General features: G+C 50.2%; 1 protein-coding gene across 3 annotated transcripts in view; it reads right to left on the reverse strand.

Annotated features, from left to right (window-relative positions):
- Positions 1 to 22,242, reverse strand: part of IPPK (inositol-pentakisphosphate 2-kinase) — a 72,572-nt gene that overhangs the window by 16,720 nt on the left and 33,610 nt on the right. For all 3 annotated transcript variants that reach the window (XM_059656279.1, XM_059656281.1, XM_059656280.1), the window contains exons 7-11: positions 17,316 to 17,374; positions 16,994 to 17,066; positions 13,420 to 13,699; positions 12,304 to 12,454; positions 11,587 to 11,689 (exon numbers count right to left, since the gene is read on the reverse strand). In XM_059656279.1, coding sequence (XP_059512262.1) covers positions 11,587 to 11,689; positions 12,304 to 12,454; positions 13,420 to 13,699; positions 16,994 to 17,066; positions 17,316 to 17,374 — 666 coding nt within the window. The remainder of the gene's footprint in view (positions 1 to 11,586; positions 11,690 to 12,303; positions 12,455 to 13,419; positions 13,700 to 16,993; positions 17,067 to 17,315; positions 17,375 to 22,242) is intronic.

Here is a 22,242-nt window from a genome sequence, read left to right on the forward strand (position 1 = left end):
GGGCCAGTTAGGGTAGGACTGAGGAGCAGCCATAGCTGCTTGCTCCGCCCTGTTGATCCCCTGGGACGCCGCCCCGCCCATGCTGTGCGCTGGCTTTTGCATATGAAAGGCCTGGCCCTTTGCAGTCTGAAAATTACCTAACAAACTGCAGCTGGCCCAAGGCCCCACAGCAGCTTGCATTTCTTCACAGCTGAGCTCCTGCTGGGTAGCCTCAGGCAGAGGCTAAATTAGTACCTCCTTAGAGATCCAATAGCCAGTGTACCCAGTGGTCGGAGTGGGACCATCCAGATTACAACTCCTCAGATCCATAAGGGACACACTCATGGGGCAGACTCAGTGAGCACCAAAGCCCCACTGAAGCATGTCCTGCCCCAAAAGGGTGTCTCCAGCACAGAAGTTCTCCCACTGCAGACACAGCTAATTCTCACAGCCAATTGGCCTTGAGGTCAATTCCTCCCAGTGATACCTACAACAATCAAGGCTTAACTACAACAAGACTGTGCACAAAGCCCCCAAAGGGGTGCACCAAGAGTGTCCACCTCAGGTAACTGGGGAGGCTGAGGCACTGGGCCCTATAGGACACCTAGCTCAGAAAGCCACTCTATCAACACAGGGAAGCATAAAAAATGCGGAGACAAAGAAACAGGTCACAAATGACAGGAATGGAGGAAAGTAAACTATTGGATATAGAATGCAAAACCACACTTTTAAGGTTTTTCAAGAATTTTCTAGAAACCGCCGATAAACTTAGTGAGACACTCAAGAAATCTAGTGAGACCCTCGACGTTGTGAAAAAGGACCAACTAGAAATTAAGCATACACTGACTGAAATAAATAATATAATACAGAGTTCCAACAGCAGACTAGAGGATCGCAAGAATCAAGTCAAAGATCTGAAATACGAAGAAGCAAAAAACACCCAACCGGAAAAACAAAAAGAAAAAATAATCCAAAAATATGAAGATAGTGTAAGGAACCTCTGGGATGACTTCAAGCGTACCAACATCTGAATTATGGGGGTGCCAGAAGAAGAGAGAGAGCAAGATATTGAAAACCTATTTGAAGAAATAATGACAGAAAACTTCCCCTACCTGGTGAAAGAAATAGACTTACAAGTCCAGGAAGCGCAGAGAACCCCAAACAAAGGGAATCCAAAGAGGACCACACCAAGACACATCATAATTAAAATGCCAAGAGCAAAAGACAAAGAGAGAATCTCAAAAGCAGCAAGAGAAAAAAAGTCAGTTACCTACAAGGGAACAACCATATGACTGCCAGCTGATTTCTCAACAGAAACTTTGCAGGCCAGAAGGGAATGGCAAGAAATATTCAAAGTGATGAATGCCAAGAACCTACAACCAAGATTACTTTATCCAGCAAAGCTATCATTCAGAATTGAAGGTCAGATAAAGAGCTTCACAGATAAGGAAAAGCTAAAGGAGTTCATCACCACCAAACCAGTATTATATGAAATGCTGAAAGGTATCCTTTAAGAAGAGGAAGAAGAAGAAAAGGTAAAGATACAAATTATGAACAACAAATACACATCTATCAATAAGTGAATCTAAAAATCAAGTGAATAAATAATCTGATGAACAGAATAAACTGGTGATTATAATAGAATCAGGGGCATAGAAAGGGAGTGGACTGACTATTCTTGGGGTGGGGGGGAAGGGGTGTGGGGGATGTGGGAAGAGACTGGACAAAAAATGTACACCTATGGATGAGGACAGTGGGTGGGGAGTGAGGGCCGAGGGTGGGGTGGGAACTGGGTGGAGGGGAGCTATGGGGGGAAAAAAGAGGAACAACTGTAATAATCTTAACAATAAAGATTTAATTAAAAAAAAAAACTACAACTAAACCACAGAACCACCATCATCCAGAACCACCTGAAAGCTGGCTAAATGGAAGTCCTACAACTAGGGAATTAAAGAAGCACATTGAGACTGGCAGGAGGGCAGAGACATGGGATGGGCTGGTCCCACACCCACATGTGGCAGATAATAATCAGGAGGAATTTTTATCTACAAAAGCCCCCCTGAGGGGCAAGGGGTCCCAGATCCATACTAGACGCCTCAGTCCAGGGATCCAGTGCCGGGAAGAGAAGTTCCCATAACTCCAGGCTGTACAAACCAGCAGGGATTGTGGCTGAGTGACATGGAGGCTACTGGAGACCCAGGCAGCTCCTCTTAAAGGGCCAGCACACAAACGTACTTGGACTCATTCCCTCTGAGCTCCAGCACTGGAGCAGCAGCTTGAATGGCCACAGGGCCATATAGGAGCGACTACATTGTCTGGCATCAGGGAAGGAACTGGGGGGCAGCTTTCTCCCAGACAGAAGTGCTGGCAGAGGTCACTGTTCCACAAAGAGTGGACTGGCAGTCATATCTGAGTCTCCATCATCCTGGCTCACACTGTTCATCCCGATCTGGTGAGTCCATGAGACCCCACCCCACCCAATTTGCGGACTGAAGATTTGTCCTTTCTTTCATTTGGAACTTCGTTGTCTCTTCAATCTGGCTGCCTCTCTGTGTTTTTCTACGTATTAGGTAGATCTGCTATGTCTCCATTTTGGTAGAGTGGCATTGTATAGTAAGTATTCTGCAGGACCCAGTGTCTCCATAGTCACCTAGCCAGGTACTCCAGGTGTCCCTTGTGTGGGTTGTGTGTACCCTCCTGTCTCAGTTGAACCCTGACTGCTGTTAGGACATCAACGGGATGGATTGACCTTCAGGTTGGCTGACTGTGAGGACTGGCCATGACTACAATGGAGGAGCTGCTGTGCAGGGGCTGACCCACAAAGTAGGATATGCTTTAGTGGGGATCCAGTGCCTGCCAAGTCTTCCCTTTGGGTGTGTCATTTGTGGAGATGATTGTGTGGTGCTCTGGTGTGGTCTGACACTGGCCACTGAGTGGGTTGGTTCTTTTTTCTTTTTTGACCTAGAGTTTTATACTCTTTTTTAAAAATTTTTTTATTAAGTAATTACATATGTGTCCTTATCCCCACATTACCACCTATTCCCCCATTCATGCCCTCACCCCCCTGTTGTCTGTGTCCATTGGTTAGGCCTGTATGCTTGCATATAAGTCCTTTGGTTGATTTCCCCCCCTTACCCACACCCTCCCCTACTTTCCCTCTGAGGTTTGACGGTGTGACTGATGCTTCTCTGTCTCTGGATGTCTGTTTTTGTTCATCAGTTTATGTTGTTCATTAGATTCCACAAATGAGTGAGATCATGTGGTATTTATCTTTCTCTGACTGGCTTATTTCACTTAGCATAATGCTCTCCAGTTCCATCCATGCTGTTGCAAATGGTAAGAATTCCTTCTTTTTTACAGCACCATAGTATTTCATCGTATAGATGTACCACAGTTTTTTAATCCACTCATCTGCTGATAGGCACTTAGGCTGTTTCCAAATCTTAGCTATGGTGAACTGTGCTGCTATGAACATAGGGGTGCATATATCCTTTCTGATTGGTGTTTCTGGTTTCTTGGGATATAGTCCTAGAAGTGGGATCACCGGGTCAAATGGGAGTTCCATTTTTAGTTTTTTGAGGAAATTCCATACTGTTCTCCACAGTGGCTGCACCAGTCTGCATTCCCAGCAGCAGTGCAGAAGGGTTCCTTTTTCTTCACATCCTCGCCAGCACTTGTCGTTTGTTGATTTGTTGATGTAGCCATTCTGACATGGGTGCGATAGAGTGTGTTGGTTCTGAGGTCTCTTGGGAGACGCTCTGGTGTGGCCAAGATCAGCTGTGCCTTGCCTGCGCCACCTGGCATGATCTACAAAGTGATCTGCAGGTGGTTGCCACTTGTGCTGCGCTTGGAGGCACCTGGGAGAGACTAAGCTATGAACAGAGGCTGGCTGCTACTAGTGCTGGGTTGGGGCCACTTAGCAAGAGGTATGGGGCAAATCGAGGCCAGATACTCTTTGTTTGGGGTTTGTGAACCTTTTAGTGATTTTAGGGAATTCCACAGTGACAGCAGAGATCAGGCTGTTTGTATGGAAAAGCCGAGGGAAGCAGCTTATGTGGGCCTGCAAGGTGGGTGGGGTGCTGTCTCAATGAATCACCAGAGCTGGGTGAATGGTGTGAGCCAGGGTGATGGAGACTCAGATATGGTGTCTGCAGGCTCTGTTGGGGGAGGGCTCAGCAAAGGAACAGGGGCCTCTGCCAGCAGTTCTGTCCTGGGGGGGCCGGGATAGGGGGAGCTGCCCGCCAGCCCTGGCCCTGAAGCCAGACACTTCAGTTCCTCCTGGTATGTCCCTGGTGCTTTTCAAGCTGCTGCCCTAGCGCTGGAGCTCGGAGGGAAGACAATATGACAGAATCTATCAAAAGTAAATCTAGCCTGGGGAACCTCAGCTGGTTGCAGCATCAGACTGTATGCCAAAAGGGTGCAGGTTCAATTCCTGGTCAGGTTGCATACCTAGGTTCCAGGTTCAATTCCTGGTAGGGGAGCATATGGGAGGCAACCAATCAATGTTCTCTCTCACTTCAAGATATCTCTCTCTCTCTCTCTCTCTCTCTCTCTCTCTCTCTCTCTCTCTCTCTCTCTCTCTCTCAAATCAATAAAAACATATCCTAGGGTGAGGATTAAAAGTAAATACATACAAGGAAAATAAATCCAGAAATTTTATTTCTAAGAATCTATCTTACACAAGGTTATTAAAGTACAAAAATTTGAATGTCAACATTATCTTTTAACAGCAACAAATTAAGACAACATCCAAATAAATGACATTGATATGCCTACACTAAAGAGAAAAACATAAATCCACACATAGAGGAAGCACAACATACACTTAGCTGGATATATAAAAAGCATAACACATCTAATCACACTGCACTAAAATGTAAGTAACAAGAGAAAGAGGCCTTAAAAGCAGCCATGGGGAAAAAAATGTACCTCCTGAAAAAGGACAGTCAGACTGAGAGAAGACAGCTCAGAAGCAACATGCAGTCACCATGAACCCTTCTTTGTACCTAGGAAAAAACTACCTTTTACGTCTGTGGACAATTTATAAACATATCCAGATAAACAGAGAACTTATCAAAAACTTGCACTGATGTAACTTAAAGGATATATATACTTCAAGAAGAAAAAAAGAACTAGAAACAATTATAGGCCAATAAATTAGACAACTTAGATGAAACAGATGAATTCCTAAAGACATAAATTACCAAAACTGACTCAATAAATAGATAATATAATTAGACCTACAATAACTAAAGAGACTGAGTTGGGCATCAAAACACTACCTACAAAGAACAGGCCACAGGTGGCTTTACTAGTAAATTCCATCAAATATTTAAAGAAGAATTAACATCACTCCTTCCCAAACCCTTCTAAAAATAAGAGGCTGGACACTTCCCAACTGATCTGATAAGGCCAGTATTACCTGATGCTAAGGAGAAGAAAGACATTATAAAAAACCAGTGGCCCGGTGCACGAAATTTCATGCGAAGGGGGGGGGGGCGGGGGAGTGTGTCCCTTAGCCCGGCCTACACCCTCTCCAATCTGGGACCCCTTGAGGGATGCCCAACTGCCAGTTTAGGCCCAATCCTACAGACAATCCAGGACTGCTGGCTCCTAACTGCTCACCTGCCTTGCCTGCCTGATCGCCCCTAACTACTCTGCCTGACGGCCTTCTTGCCCGCAACTGCCCCCCCTTGCCATCCTAATCACCCCCAACTGCACCCCTTTGCCAGCCTGCTCGCCCCCAACTGCCCTCCCCTCCTGGCCTGATCGCCCCTAACTGCCTCTGCCTCGGCCCCGCCACCATGCCTTTGTCCAGAAGGTCTCCCAGTCTAATTAGCTTATTACCCTTTTATTAGTATAGATGAAAGCTACAGAACAATCCTATCTAATAAAAGAGAAAAATGGTAATTGGCGTACGATGATACCCTTTTCATTGGCTAATCAGGGCTATATGCAAATTAACTGCCAACTATGATTGGCAGTTAACTGCCAACTAAGATTGGCAGTTAACTGCCAACAAGATGGCGGCTAATTTGCATATGTAGGCACAATGCAGGGAGGCGAAAGGGAAAGCAGGAAGAAGCCCCCTGCCACTGACAGTGATCGGAAACCCAGGGGGGAGCTAAGAGCTGGGGCCGCCTTTGCCCTGCCCCCCAGCCATGATCGGAGAATCAGGTGCCTTTGCCGCCCTGGCCAGTGATAGCAGGAAGTAGGGGTAGAGCCAGCGATGGGAGCTGGGCACGGTCGAAGCTGGCAGTCCCAGGAGCTAGGGGCCCCTTGCCTGGGCCTAAAGCATAGCCCACGATCGCGGGGCCGCTGCAGCTGCGGGTCCCCGCTGCCCGGGCCGGACGCCTAGGCCAGAGGCCTCAGGCCTGGTCAAGGGGCCAATCCGGTGATTGGTGATCAGAGGGTGATGAGGGTCAACTCCTCTGGCCGAGGCATCAGGCCTGGGTGGGGGGCGGACCCGGGGATTGGGGGGATATGATGGTCCCCTTGCCCAGGCCTGAAGCCTGGGTCAGAGGCGTCAGGCTTGGGCGGGGGGTGGAGCAAGTGATCAGAGGGAGATGGGGGTCCCCTGCCCAGGCATGATTCCTGGGCCAGAGGCCTCAGGCCTGGGCGGGGGCCAGAGCCAGTGATCAGGGGGAGATGGGGGTCCCCTGTCCAAGCCTGACACCTCTGGTGGAGGCGTCAGGCCTGGGCAAGGGGCCGATCAGGAGATCGGAGGGTGATGGGGGTCAACGCCTGAGGGCTCCCAGTATGTGAGAGGGGGCAGGCTGGGCTGAGGGACACTCCCCCACACACACCCAGTGCACGAATTTCGTGCACCGGGCCCCTAGTATCTTATAAATAGAGACACAAAAATTTTCAATGAAATAATAGCAAATCGCATCCAGCAACATAAAAGGATTATATGCATGACCAAGTGGGATTTATCCCAGGAATGCAAAGTTGGCTGTAACATCCAAGAATAAATTAATGTAATATACCATATCTATAGAATAAAAAACAAAACCCACATCTCAACTGATGCAGAAAAGATATTTGACAAAATCCAATATCCATTCCTGATAAATACACCCAACATTTAAATGAGGAGGCGAAGGGAGAGTCTTCATTTTGACAAAGGATATTTGTGAAAACCCCACCGCTAACACCATACATAATGACAAAGACTGAACACTGTCCCAATAAGGCCAGGAACAAATTAGGGATGTCTGTCCTTGCCAATTCCATTCAACACTGTACTAAAGGTTTTAGCCAGGGCACTTATGCAAGAAAAAGACATAAAAGGCACGTGAATTGGAAAAGAAGAAATAAAACTATCTCTATTCACAGATTATCTTATATAGAAAGAATCCCAAGGAGGGCACTGAAAAACTATTAGAACTAATAAATTCAGCGAGGTTGCAAGTAAAAAGATCAATACACAAAAAACTCCATTTACAATAGCATCAAAAAGACTAAAGCATCAAGAACAAACTTAAAATACAAAAGGTATGCTCTGAAAACTATAAAAGATTGTTGAAAGAAAGAAAAAGATCTAAATAAATGGAAAAGCATCTCATGTTAAAAAATTGGAAGACTTCAACAGTAAATCAAGAAAAGGTATGGGTATAAATATAGACACGGAGCAATGGAACACAATGGAGCTAAGACCATTTGATGGGTAGAAAATAATCTCTTCAACAAATGATACAGAGACAACTGGATATCCACATGCAAAGGATGATGTTGAATCTCTACCTCAAATCAAATATAAAAATTAACTCAAAATGAATCAAAGAACCAAATCTAAAACTGATTATGGTGATGGTTGCACTTGTGAATCTAGTAAATACTACTGAATTGTACACTTTAAGCAGGTAAACTGTATGGCATGCAAATTATACCTCAATAAAGCTGTTATAGAAAAAAAACGAAAAAGAGGAAATATCTGAGATGCAAGAATGTTGGATAAGATATGGGCAAACATGTGAGAGGTCTAAACAAACACCTGTGTAAAATAAGACTGTATATTGTGATTTTAAAAAAGAATAGGACAAATAGAATCGCAGACAATAACTGCATGCATGTTGGGAGAGATCATGGAATTAAAGTATCCCAATTCCTTCCCTTGCCCATATAGCCGTGGTTTGGGGTTGGTTAAGTCATTAATTAACTTTAGACTTTAAATATCCATGGTCAAATTGAATAAGTAATCACTAAAATAATTAAAAAATGTGTAAATTCCAAACTTGTAAAAAAATGGAATATAAAAACTAAAAGCAAAAGTGAAGAGATCAGCAGCACTCTATGGTCTGGGTGCCAAATCCAGCCCGCCACCTGTTTTGTAAAGAAAGTTTTACTGGAACACACTGTGCTTGTTTGTTTCTCTCTGGCTCCTTCAAAGTGACAATGGCAGCATCCAGATGACCTACAAAGTCTAAAACACTTACTATCCGGCCCTTTGTAGAAAAACTCTGCCGACTCCTGCTACAGAATACTATACACTCTGGGCTGTTTCCTGAGCATGGGAATAAAGACAGCACTCCTCCTCTCTCACTTCACCAGAGGTACATCAGATAAACAGCCTTCAAGAAAGAACTTCAACATCGGTGGCCAATGGATGTTCTCCACCTGCTCCCCAGCTCCCACTGCTCCCCAGCTCTCTCCTGATTTAGCCTCTAGACCAGCGGTTCTCAACCTGTGGGTCGCGACACCTTTGGTGGTCGAATGACCCTTTCACAGGGGTTGCCTAAGACCATCCTGCATATCAGATATTTACATTACGATTCATAACAGTAGCAACATTAGTTATGAAGTAGCAACGAAAATAATGTTATGGTTGGGTCACAACATGAGGAACTGTATTTAAAGGGCCAAAAGGTTGAGAACCACTGCTCTAGACCCTAGCTCCCTCAGACAAACAGCACAGAGCTCTTAGCCGTGTGTCATTCAACTCAAGCTAGCAAGCAGCACTGTAATGTGGGCAATCCCCAAATGGTGTGAGTGTGTATGTGTGTGCATGTGTGTAAAGTTCTAAAAGACACTGACATACTGTTAACCATGGATATCAACTGCTTGGGCAGAAATCCGGCCACATGTTATACGATGTGCTCCCTGCTTGATCTTTTCATTAGACAGTTTGTCTAGAGATAAGTGTGGGTTCACGTGCAGCCGTGAGAAACAAGGCAGAGATCCTGAGTGCCCTTCACCCAGCCCCGCGGTGACATCCTGCAGAAATGACTGAATACAGTCTCACAGCCAGGAGAGTGACCCTGAACACTGCTCCATCTCCTGCCTGTCTCCAGAGTTCTGCACGTACCATTGTGCGTGTGTGCACGTGTGTGCATGTGTGTGATCAAACATGCAGTTCATGCACCCACCAACTCAGTAAAGTTAGAGAGCAGTCCCATACAGCAAGGATCCCTTGAGTAGGCCTTTTATACTCACACTCACTTCCTCCTGCCTCCTCCCCAACCCACAGCAATGACCCATCTCCGTCATTGCAAATGTGTCACCTATGCCTGGCTGGTGTAGCACAGTGGTTAAGAGTCCACCCAGGAACCAGGAGGTCATGGTTCGATTCCAAGTCAGGGCACATGTCCAGGTTGCGGGCTCAATCCAAGGTTGTAGGGGATGTACAGGAGGCAGCTGACCGATGATTCTCTCTCATTGTTGATGCTTCATTCTCTCTCTCCCTCTCCCTTCCTCTCCTGGAAATTAATAAAAACATCCTATCTAATAAAAGGGTAATATGCAAATGAACAGTCACTCTGTCACAAAAAGATGGCAGCGCCCAGTCCCCTCAGCCCTGCCGCTGGAGTGTTCGGTACTGTCAGCCCTGCTTGTCCTTCACTGAGAGAAGACACCAGGGCCCTGCTTGCCCCTGGCCACAACAGCGAGCCAGAGAGCAGACAGGCAGGCAGGTCTGCAGAGAATAGAGAACCACAGGGAGCGGGCCTAAGCCATCAGTAGGACATCCTCTTAGGGATCCCAGATTGGAGAGGGTACAGGTCAGGCTGAGGGACACCCCCCTCCCCTGCCCTGTGCATGAATTTTGTGCACCGGGCCTCTAGAATGTATATATTTTTAAAGTCACCTAAACAGAATCACAGTGTGTGACTGGTTGTGGTTGGCTTTTGTCAGTCAGCAAGATTCCCGGGGGGTTCCCCAGGTGCTGTGTGTATCTGAAGTTCATTCCTTTTCACTGCTCAGCAATGCATTCAGGCAACCTGTTGTAGGTCACCTGCTGACACCGGGCTGAGTGCAGATTCTAGCCTGGATTTTGGACATGCATGAGTCTTCTGTCCTCAGAGAAGTGCCAGTGGGTCACAGGCTGCCTGCACGTGTAATTTTGTATGAAGCTGCAATAGTGTTTCCCCGAGGGGCTGGTGTGTGTGAGTGACCCTGCTTCTCTGCATCGCACTGTGTCCCCCCAATGTGCTGACTTTAGCCATTCTCATTGCTGTGTAAGATTATGTTTACATGAGGTTAAAAAACTGAAATAAATTTAGAAAGTAATCCATGCTTATTTAGTAGGCATTTTGAAATCATAGAAATGGATAAAAAAGGAAGTAAAGTCCTGTTTCCTCTTGAAAAAAGAAGCAATGCTGTTATTTATCCCACAATCAAGGAACGGGGCAGATTCTGTCGCTTGATGCCGAGGCTGAGGCCCACTGTGGGTCTCGGCTTTGACAGCGTGGCCTTTGCAGGGCCCTCCTCGGCCAGACAACAGTGAGGCCTCACAGTGGGAACCACACACAAGCACGGGCACCAGGACAGGCCGTTCCGGGCACCAGGGCCGCCGCCGGTGCACACAGGAGGTCAGCACTTTGCTCCTGCCTCTGTCACTTCCCATTTCCGCATCTACACCACCTGACAGCCCAGTGCAGCCCATGGATGCCTCTCAGAATAACATCTTTCAATGCAGAAAATAAAGGACAGAGGTGACCCTATCAGACACAATTTTTAAAACAAATGTGTTACCCAGAACTACAGAACCAAACCTCAGAATGAGGACTGCACAGCTTCTGTGAAGCTTCGGCAGCAGCTGCAGTGTGAAATGAAAGTTCTGATTTCTCGGTGCAGTCAGGATCCTGTTCACTTCATAGATGTCATTTCCATATTCGTATGGAAGGAAATGCTAACTTAGTAAAAGATATATTTTTCTACCTAGTTCCATGGAGGTTCTGAATTCCCTGGTTTGACAGAACCAGAAAGAACAGGACCAGGCCTCTTCCCTAAAAGTTTCTTCCATGCTTCCCTGGGCCTGAGTTGCAGAGGAAGAAAGCTGCCCACCCAGCCCAGGGCGGGTCCGGACCCCAGGGAGGCCACAAGAGGGGGCTGGTGCCAGCCAGTACCCCAGCTTCTCAAAAGGAAGCGAAGAAAGGTGGCTGCAGCCCTGGGCCCCGGCATGGGGTGCAGAGACAGCTGGGCCCAGGGCTAGACTGGAGCCACCTGAACCAACCCTCCCCAGGCCAGTCCATACGAGGACAACCTTAGCCATGCTTCTTTCAAGTTCCCGATTTCTGCCTCAACCGCCAGGAAGCGTTTCTCAGGAAAGCCCAGCTCAGTGTGAGAGCCTAAGGAGCACCCGGTGCGCTTCCAGAAAGGCCTGCTCACCTTGGTCAGCGCAAAGGCCACTGTCCCATCGTCCTCTGTGGAAAGGTCGAGCAGCTTCTGGTAAAACGCTTCATCATACGGCCCATCGATCTGCAATGCTTTCCTGAAGGGAAGGGACGGAAATAAGATGCCACAGACACAGGGACTGTTTCTTAAACTGCTAACAGCTCAGCAATCACACCTCTGGCTCAAAGGGCTCCTCCTCCTCCAAGTCTACACTTTGCCCTGAAGACCCTGGAAGACCAGAGCCTGGGAGCTGAGCTGAACACGTCCTGATCCTAATACACGGCGTCCAGTCAGAGCCCACGTGAAGGGAGAGTGGGAGGCAGGTGCTGCCTGCCGCCCTGCCTGTGTGGACCCAGCCACCCCGACTGGTGGGCACAGGGAAGCCTGAGGCAGAGGCTGCCGGGCAGACAGGCTGCTGCTGTGGAGCAGCACTGCCCCCTGCAGCTCGGCCCTGACTCAGGACCCAGAGCCACGGCTGTGGACTGTCCAACCCCCAGGACGTGCTGCTTTTCCAGAAACTGACCCCACAGCACCATCCCGGGGCAGGCCTGCATCTGAAGGGATGGAGGGAAGGCCGCTGGGTCAGCCTCCTGGGAGCCCTGTGCTGTCCTCCACTGGAGAACCCTAACCCTCACCCCATCTCACCCTCAGAGCTGCTCAGGGGTCCCACCTGGACCCAGAGGGGCAGGGGTACCACAGGCCAAGCCTCACCTCTGCTCAGGAAACTCCTCCAGGTACCGCTCAACCCGTCGGTACAGAGGGTAGAGGCCTTCGATGTCCAGCAGGTCCAACATCTGCACCTGAAGGGTTTGGTACAGAAGACAGCCCTTCGGCAACCCCGAGTGCTCCAGGCTGCTTTTTCCTACCAAGAACATCCGGGGAAAAGGAGGGTTACTGTCAAGGACTGATGTCGGCAGCAGGCACAGACTGCCCGCTTCAGAGGTGCTGGGGCTGCAGGCATGTGCACAGGGCCAGGCGACCCACATCTCGCTCTGTGCCTCTCTTCCCTTGCAGCATCCGTCAACTCCATCACACCAACCCAGAGCTGTTTAGAGAGATGGCTCTCAGATAAGGGACAACATTTAAAGTGGCCATGTTAACAGCCCCAAATGTGAGAGAGCGTGTCTGTGGAGCCCCGACCCATAGCCCACGTGGAGAAGAGGTGGCACGCGGAGGGTGGTGGTTTAGGTTGTGCCTGGCTGACCCCACTTCTAACAGTCACCCACAGCCCCACCAGAGCTCAGACTGCAGCAAAACCGCAGTTTCCTCTTCCTAGTCAGCTCCTCATGCCACAGACCTGAGCTGCTGGCGGATGACACAGGGGCAAACAAGGAGCGTGAGGACACTCAGGACAAAAATTCAAGCTAGCCACCTGGAAGCCCAGAGGCCACCGAGTCACAGCCAGCTCCTGGTGAGTCTGTGAGGAACAGGCCCTCGAGCAGGGAGCGCCCAGGGCCAGGAGCCCTGCACCTGCTGGCCCTGCACCCTGCCCTTCCCCTGCAAAGGACCTGCACTGTGGGGCTCCAACTTCTGTGCCTGAGAACAGGCCGAGGAAGCCTGCCCCAGGTTCACACCAAGGATGGATCAGGAGGACGAGGAGAAAGCACTCAGCAAACACTGACACGGTGGACAGTGCTGTAGGGAAGATCTGGGCTGCCATGTACACACCCACGGCGGAGACGAGAGGGAGCCTCCCCACTTAGGGCGCAGAGGCAGGGCGGCTGGCTCTGGGGAGGCCTGGGGGCCCAGGCTGCTCCTGCAGAAGCTCCGGGAGACCAGGCAGGACCCCATCAGGCGACGCCGGGCTCTGCCCACCTGCCAGCCTACCTTGGTGACGCAGGCTCCTGCTGAAGGGGCTGGCTTCACAGACACAAGGCCCTGGGGACCCAGGCCCCAACTTCAGGGCACTTGCCCGGCCCTTGTCCGAGCCACTGAGCAGCACCCGCGTGATGACGCGCACCAGCTCCCGGATCACGGCCCTCGCGCAGTGGGGCCCGCTGGCCAGGCCGTTGGACGGGTAGAAGAACGGCTTCAGGTGATGTGCCAGCTCCCGCCAGTCAACTGCGGGGCTGCGGGCATCTTTACAGCCATAAATCAGCTCCCCATTCTGCAGGAAAGAAACAGGACAGGCAGGCAAAGGGACCAAACATTTTCCAGTGCCCATTGGGGCCTGCACACAGTGCTGCGGTGGTGGGGAGCCCACTCTCACGCACCCTGTCCCAGACCAAAAGGCAAGTCCCACTGGAAGGTAGGATAGAAGAAAAGCTCTAAAATCGGGAGACCAGAGTCCTGAACTGAAGTACAAACCCTCAGGCCAGACACAGAGCGCACTGGCCGCCGGGACTGCAGAGGCGGGGAGGCTGTCTCCTGAGACACTGTCCGTCAGGAACTGCGAGACAGTGTAGACGCCGTGGTTGGCCAGTTCTGCAGAGCTTTGTCCTCTGTGAAAGGCTGGGCCAGGTCCCGCCAGGGTGGGTGTGAAACCCTTGCCTTTGAGGCCATCCTGCCTTCTAAACCAAGTCCAGCAGAAACCCCTGTGGTACCGGTGTTCACAGGCTGCCGGCAGGAACCCCCCGTGGGCCTAGGCCGGCTGTGGGCAAACTATGGCCCGCGGGGCGGATCCGGCCCGTTTGAAATGAATAAAACTAAAAAAAAAAAAAAAAGATGGAGTGTTTGTGTGAACTAATATAAATTCAAAGTAAACATCTATACTAATAAAAGAGAAAAATGGTAATTGGCGTACGACGATACCCTTTTCATTGGCTAATCAGGGCTATATGCAAATTAACTAAGATTGGCAGTTAACTGCCAACAAGATGGCGGTTAATTTGCATATGTAGGCACAATGCAGGGAGGCGAAAGGGAAAGCAGGAAGAAGCCCCCTGCCACTGACAGTGATCGGAAACCCAGGGGGGAGCTAAGAGCTGGGGCCGCCTTTGCCCTGCCCCCCAGCCATGATCGGAGAATCAGGTGCCTTTGCCGCCCTGGCCAGTGATAGCAGGAAGTAGGGGTGGAGCCAGCGATGGGAGCTGGGCACGGTCGAAGCTGGCAGTCCCAGGAGCTAGGGGCCCCTTGCCTGGGCCTAAAGCGAAGCCCACGATCGTGGGGCCGCTGCAGCTGTGGGTCCCCGCTGCCCGGGCCGGACGCCTCAGCCAGAGGCGTCAGGCCTGGGCAAGGGGCCGATCCTGCGATTGGAGGGTGATGGGGGTCAACGCCTGAGGGCTTCCCAGTATGTGAGAGGGGGCAGGCTAGGCTGAGGGACACTCCCCCCCCCCCCACACACACACCCAGTGCACGAATTTCGTGCACTGGGCCCCTAGTCATTACATAAAAGGGTACGGTCTTTTTTTTCAATAGTTTTATTCATTTCAAACGGGCTGGATCCGGCCCACGGGCCGTAGTTTGCCCACGGCTGGTCTATGGTGTCTGGTGAAAAGGCCCTAAGAGAATCGTAGTTCCCACCCCCTGAGCAGCAGCCAATCCCACGGGAGTGGAACCTCTTGCCTCGTTTCCTTGCCTGTGAGAAGGTGTGACTAACAGCCTGCAGGATGTGCCCATAGGCCCATCTCCCTTGATATTTACACCCTGAGGTTCTCTCCACTTTACAAAGGTCCATGTGACCAACAGCATAGGGCAGAGTGGCAGCGTGTCCAGCTATAGTCTTTCATAGGTCAGGGATGAAAGGTGCCTGGCTTGCACTGTGGCTCTCTTCTTGGATCACAGCAGCGTGGTTGAAGCCCCGGGAGCTCAGACTGGCTCAGCCAGGGTTTCGCTGGGAGCAGCCTCAGGAGAGACCCTGAGCCAGAGCCGCCCCCGCTGCCCTCCCCGGCAGAGCTGAGGTGTGAGTGCCTGTCATGCAGCAGCAGGGCATATCGACAGGACATTCCTGCTCCGCCCCAGGTGGCCAAGTCAACCCATAGGCGTGCAGACAGGTGTGCCTCCCTCAGCAAAGTCCTGGGAACCAATGCAATGCAGCTTCCCGGGAGGCCCTGCTGGCACTGCCAGAGCTCAGTGGGTGTCCAAGGTGATGGGGACACAACGAAGGCCACCACCAGCCAAGGCCAGGGAAGCCATAAGAGATACCCTTGAGATGGGCCTTTTGCGGAGCAGGGTGTGCCAGGCAAAAGGCAGGCAGCAGTTCCCAGGAGGAAAACAGGCCAAGAGGATGTGCTGAGCTGGCACCAGGGGGCCGGGACTGAGCCTGAGGCCCAGTGCGAGGCCCAGTGCGGTGGCAGCACTGGCCCGCAAGGCTGGTCCCCCTCCCAGCCCAGGAGGGCTGAGCAAGCCCAGAGGCGGAAGACCTCTTCTCCCCAGCATCTGAAGTCGGAGGGCATGGAGTTTTACCCCCACAGATACAGCTGCTCAAGGACCTCATGTGACTTTTGGAGGAGACCATCAACTCAGGCTCCATGTCACTCCACATGTCCCCCAAAGTTTCACAAGTGACCAGTGTTGGGGTGGACAGAGCCACAGTCACGGAGTCTACAGACAACACGCGGACGAACACGAACAGTAGGATGGCGGTGCCGAGTGTGGCCAGGAAACTGCTCCATACCGGGAGCGGCGCGGCACGGAAGGCGAGACCTGCAGACCTCAGCTTGCTCAGGAGAAGTGATGGCACCTGGGCCGGGTCAGGGTGGCTCACTGGTTGAGCGCTGACCCATGAGCAAGAGGTCACAGGATCCATTCCCCATCAGGGCACACGCCTGGGTTGCGGGCTCAATCCCCAGGAGGGAGCGTGCAGGAGGCAGCCGATTAATGTTTCTCTCTCATCCATGTTTCTCTCTCTCTAAAGTCAATAAAAACATAAAATTTAAAAAAAGTGACGGCACTTGAGAAAACGAACTGCTTTGCTCCAGATGTTATTTTTAAAAGCCATGCTGTGTACCTTCTCTTAATCCTTCCCTTTTGAGACAATTCTCCCAAACTCTAGATTTTTTTCGTGCTGATGCCAACAGAAGCAGCAGACGGCCCAGGTCTGCTGGCAGGGCCGCCAGAAAGGCCACCTCAGACAATGCCAGCCTGACCACAGGTCCCAGACAAGTCCCCCGATGGAAAGAACTCTATCTTCTAATTCAAACACAGAGCTCCTCAAGTCCTTATAAGAATTAAACACACAAACTGACTTTGGGGGTCTCCCTTTTCCAGGTTTGGGAAGGCAGATGCCAGCCAGGCCTCAGGGGCACCCAGGCCTATCCTCACCCAGACCCAGGTCGGGGCTGATTAGAGCCCAGGCACCTGGGTCAGGGAGCCCACACCCTGGGGGTGAGGCTGCACCTGGGATGCTCTTGGAAGGCCCACCCTGTGTGTCCGCCCGACTGGGAGCAGAGCAGGATGTACTGCTCAGCCCGGCATGGCGGGCTCCACTGTGGGAGAGCCACAGCACAGAAGCACCTCTTACCTTAAATATCTTCAAGTTGTTCTGTGCCTCCTGCAACAAGCTTTTCAAGGCAAAGTACATTCTCTGCTTATTTCTAAAACGGAAAGGATGATGCGCAGGGTCAGCAGCAGGCCTTGCAGTCCCTGCCTGTGGCCAAGCTGTGGCTGGGGCACCTGGGGCACAGGCAGTGGGTCTCCACTCTCAGGGGAGGAGTACCTTGTCTCCACCCGCCTGGCAAAGCACCCCCATGGCCCCTCACAGGACACCCCCAATCCCTCACAGGACACCCCCAACCACCCCACCTGCAGGGAAGATGGCACTAGGGACAAAGACGGTCTCTTACCCCGAGTAGAGATCGAGGGGACAGTATTTACTGATCTGCTTCCACTTCCCAGTTGCCACCTGTGAAGAAACCACACGTGTCCATGATGAGGTGACTTTAGCACAAGCCCAAGTGGCTGAGATGATAAGAGTCCCAGCAGGCATCACCACCTCAGGGACACACCCTCACTAGCTGGGGTGGGTGCTTGGCCCTCCTCTGAGGTTCCCATGTGGCTGCCGGCCCAGCCTCTACATGAGCAGGAAGCAGCAGCAAGCACCTTTTTAAAGTGACATGGCCAAATCTGGTAACCAGATAAATAAATCTTTAAAATTATAATATCCAGGTGTGGTTCATAGCAATTTCATGTTGTCAACGAGAAGAAAAATTGGCACAACCTTTTAAAAGGCCACTTGCTGGTTTCCATCAAAATTTAAAGGGTGGGCCTGGCTGGTGCAGCTCAGTGATTGAGTGTCCACCCATGAACCAAGAGGTCACCAGATCGATTCCCAGTCAGGGCACATGCCCAGGTTTTGGGCTTGATTCTCAGGAGGGAGTGTGTAGGAGGCAGCTGATCAATGATTCTCTCTCATCATTGATGTTTCTATCTCTCTCCTCCTTGTCCCTTCCTTTCTCTAAAATCAATAAAAACATATTTTAAAAAAATTAAAAGGTGGGTATCCTGACTTGGCAAATATACAAGGAATCACAGGTACAAGGATGTTCACTCCTATATCAATAAGAGCAAGACCTAGAAACAACTACGTAAATCATAGTACACTAGAGGCCCGGTGCACAAAAATTTGTGCACTGGGGGGGGGGAGGGGTCTCTCAGCCTGGCCTGTGCCCTCTCCCAGTCTGGGACCCCTCAGGGGATGACCACCTGTTGGCTTAGGCCCGATCCCCCAGGGAGTGGGCCTAAGCTGTCAGTCAGACATCCCTCTGGCAGCCTGGGAGCCCTCGGGGGATGTCCACTTGCCAGTGAAGAGTAGGCCTAAGCTGCAGTCAGATATCCTTAGCGCTGCTGAGGAGGCGGGAGAGGCTCCCACCACCACCACTGTACTGGCAGCCATCAGCCTGGCTTGTGGCTGAGCAGAGCTCCCCCTGTGGGAGCGCACTGATCACCAGGGGGCAGCTCCTGCATTGAGCATCTGCCCCCTGGTGGTCAATATGTGTCATAGTGACCAGTCATTCCCAGTCGTTCTGCTGTTAGGGTCAATTTGTATATTACCCTTTTATTATATAGGAGTGCCTGGCCAGCCTGGGTGAGGGGCTGATGGGTGTTTTCAGGTTGGTCACACCCCCTTCAGGGTGGGGGTCCCCGGCCATACTGGGTGAGGGGCTGAGGGCCATTTTCAGGCTGCCACAGCCCCTTCAGTGTGGGGGTCCCCACTAGGGTGCCTGGCCATACTGGGTGAGGGGCTGAGGGCCGTTTGCAGGCTGGCCACAGCCCCTTCAGGGTGAGGGGTCCTGCTGGGGTACCTGGCCAGTCTGGGTGAGGGACTGAGGGTCGTTTACAGGTTGGCTAAGCCCTCCAGCGGGGACCCTCATCCCATGAGGGTGTGGCCAGCCTGGGTGAGGGGCTGATGGCTGTTTGCAGGCTGGCCACAACCCCCAGCCACCCAAGCTCCCAGTGGAGGCTGGCTGGAAGCAGGTATCTGGGATTTGTTTATCTTCTATAATTGAAACTTTGTTGCCTTTAGCGGAGGCCACAGCCGGCTCAGGGCTGGCGGGAAGCTTGGCTTCCTCCATCGCCTGGGCAACCAAGCCTCCTGCTTGCTCCAGCTCCATGGCTGCCGGCCGCCATCTTGGTTGGGTTAATTTGCATATAGTTGCTCTGATTGGCTGGTGGGCATGGCTTAGGGCATAGCAAAGGTACAGTCAATTAGCATCTTTGTCTTTTATTAGTGTAGATGTGCTCTCATGGGCCAGGACATGGCAAGACACATGTTCAGTGAAGGAATGAATAAATGATATGCAGCCACCAACAGAAAGAGGTAGAACTAAAAATCACCGAAATTTATTCAAGGCAAAAAGCAACTTGCAGAACAAAGCATATGCTATCACTTACTTAATTAAAAACAAAACAAAACAAACAAACAGCCCTAGCTGGTTTGGCTCAGTGGATAGAGCATCAGCCTGTGGACGGAAGACTCCAGGGTTCAATTTTGGTCAAGGGCACACGCCCAGGTTGCCAGATCGATCCCCAGTAGGGGGTGTACAGGAGGCAGCTGATAGATGATTCTCTCTCATCATTGATGTTTCTATTTCTCTCTCCCTCTACCTTCCTCTCTAAAATCAATAAAAATATATTTAAAGAGAGAGAGAATAAAAAGGATATATGTAGGGATTAAAAATGGCAGTGGATTAAGTGGAAGCTACACTGACACACTCCCAGGACCAAACTGGAAATACTACTAAAATACAGAAAAACTTCCCGAGTAACCCACTGAAGAGCAGCTGGAGAGAACCCCGATAACCGAGGACGGAAGGTGGAGACACACAGAGACTGGCAGGAGGGGCGGAGGCGCCCACAGACAGCAGCTGAAGGTCTGGAGAGATCTCAGCTGGGGGAGGGTTTGCCACTGAGAACTCTGGGGTCTGATCCCCAAGCTGGGCCCCCCAGCAGAGAGCACCAAAACTGAGAAAGGTGCTCACATAACATCTGCCTATGAAAAGCAGCAGGGTTGCTGTGTGCCAGGGAGAGAGGGCTAGAAATGCAAAGACCCTCTTAAAGGGCCAGTGCACAAAATCCCATGTGCAGCCACTCACCTTGGGCTCTGGCAGAGGAAGGACAGAGTGGACTGGAGCTGAGCAGAAGCCAGGGTGCGGGCTATGCGGCTAGACCTCAGAAGGTAGATACCCCAGTTTCCTGTACTGAGTCATTCCCTCATGCTGTGGAGGTCATCTTTCTCACACAGACATTTGCTATCCAGGTGTTTTGTGCCTGAGGGTTGGGAGGGGGGAGACAGTTGGCCCACCTATTGGAAAGCCCCTTGCCCTACCCTGTGGAGTTTCTGAGGCTCATTAAGAGACTGAGAATAACAATTAGCCTACAGGCAGAAGCAGTTGTCCCACCCTGTTGGAAAATCTTTCACCCAAACTGTGGACACTTGCCTGAGGCTACTCAAGACTGAATCCAATCAGTTTGCAGACAGAAGTGGTTCTCTAGAGGCTTTGAGTCTTTGAATGATCTAATTAGTCAAAACAGCAGTTTGGTCTCCACCACAGACACCATCCCAGACTGCTCAGGAAAGCAAAAGCCAACAGGACCCCAAGTGCCTGCAGGTGACACCAGCAGGACCAGCTCCGTGGGGAAGGAAGTACAGCTCAGAACAGGGTCAACCAAGGTGTGAGGCTCAAGGCAGACCCAGCCTCTGGGCTAAGGAGTCCCCGACCACTGGACAGGTGGCAGGAAGACATTGGGGTTGAAACTGGAACCTAGTCAGAGAGGAGATCCCTCCCACAAACAGGACATCAACAATCAAGTCCCAATTACTGGAGAGCCCAAACAATGCACACAAGGAGCATTCCTAGAGCATCCAGCTCAGTTGAACAAAGAGACTACACCACTGGACCCCTTAAGACACCTTCTATGTAAGCCCATCCCACAGACTGAGAGGCATAGCAGTTCTATCTAGTACATAGGAGCAAATATAAAGAGATAGCTAAAATGGGGAGACAAAGAAACAACCCCAAGTGAAAGAAAAGAAGGAATTGCCAGAAAAAGAACTAAACAAGATGGAGGCAAGAAACCTATCAGAAATAGAGTTCAAAGCAATGGTTATAAAGATGCTTAAGGAACTTAGTGCAAATTACAACAGCATGAGAAGGGAAATAGAGTCCAAGAACCAGACAGAAATGAATAATGATATATCTTATGTGAAGAACACCCTGGAATGGATTAAAAGCAGATTGGATGAAGCAGGGAAAGGGATCAGCAATTTGGAATACAGGTAGAAATGAATACCCATTAGAGCAGTAAATAGAAAAAAGAATCAAAAAGCAGGAAGATAGCTTAAGGGAGCTCTGAGACACCATGAAACATAAAAGCATCCACATTATAGGAATGCCAGAAGGGAAAGAATGTGAGCAAGGAACAGAGAACCTGCTTAAAGAAATAATGACAGAAAATTTCCCCAGCATGGTGAAGGAAAATGTCATACAAGTTCAGGAGGCACGGAGAGTCCTAATCAAGATGAACCCAAAGATACCCACACCTAGACACATCATAATTAAAATGGCAAATATTAGCCCTACCAGTTTGGCTCAGTGGAAAGAGTATTGGCCTGCGAACTGAAGGGTCCCAAGTTCAATTCTGGTCAAGGGCACATACCTGGTTGGGGCACATGCAGGAGGCAACCAATTGATGTGTTTATCTCACATCAATATTCCTCTCTGTCTTTCCCTCTCTCTTCCACTCTCTCTAAAAATTAATGGGAAAATATCCTGAGGTAAGGACTAAAAAATAATGGCAAATGTTAAAGACAAAGAAAGAATTTTAAAGGCAGCAAGAGAGAGAGAAAATTATATACAAAGGAGTTCCCATTAGAACTGACTTTTCAAGAGAAACACTTCAGGCCAGAAGGGAGTGACATGAAGTACTCGAAGAAATGAAAAGCAATGACCTAAATCCAAGACTACTGTAACCAGCGAGGCTATCATATAAAATTGAAGGTGAAATAAAAACTTTCCACAGAATAAGATGTTAAAGGAGTACATTACCACCAAATCAGCAATGCAAGAAATGTTAAAGGGACTGCTTTAAGAAGAAGAAAAGGAGAGAGAGGGTCATAGGCATAAAGAAAATAAAAATGGCAATAAATAAATACCTACCAATAATAACCATAAATGTAAATGGATTAATTGCTCAACTCAAAAAACAGGGGGTGACTGAATGGATAAGAAAACATGACCCATATATGTGCTGTCTATGAGACACTCACCTCAG

The sequence above is a fragment of the Myotis daubentonii genome, chromosome 11 (genome assembly GCF_963259705.1).
Source record: "Myotis daubentonii chromosome 11, mMyoDau2.1, whole genome shotgun sequence".
In the NCBI taxonomy this organism is placed as follows: Eukaryota; Metazoa; Chordata; class Mammalia; order Chiroptera; family Vespertilionidae; genus Myotis; species Myotis daubentonii.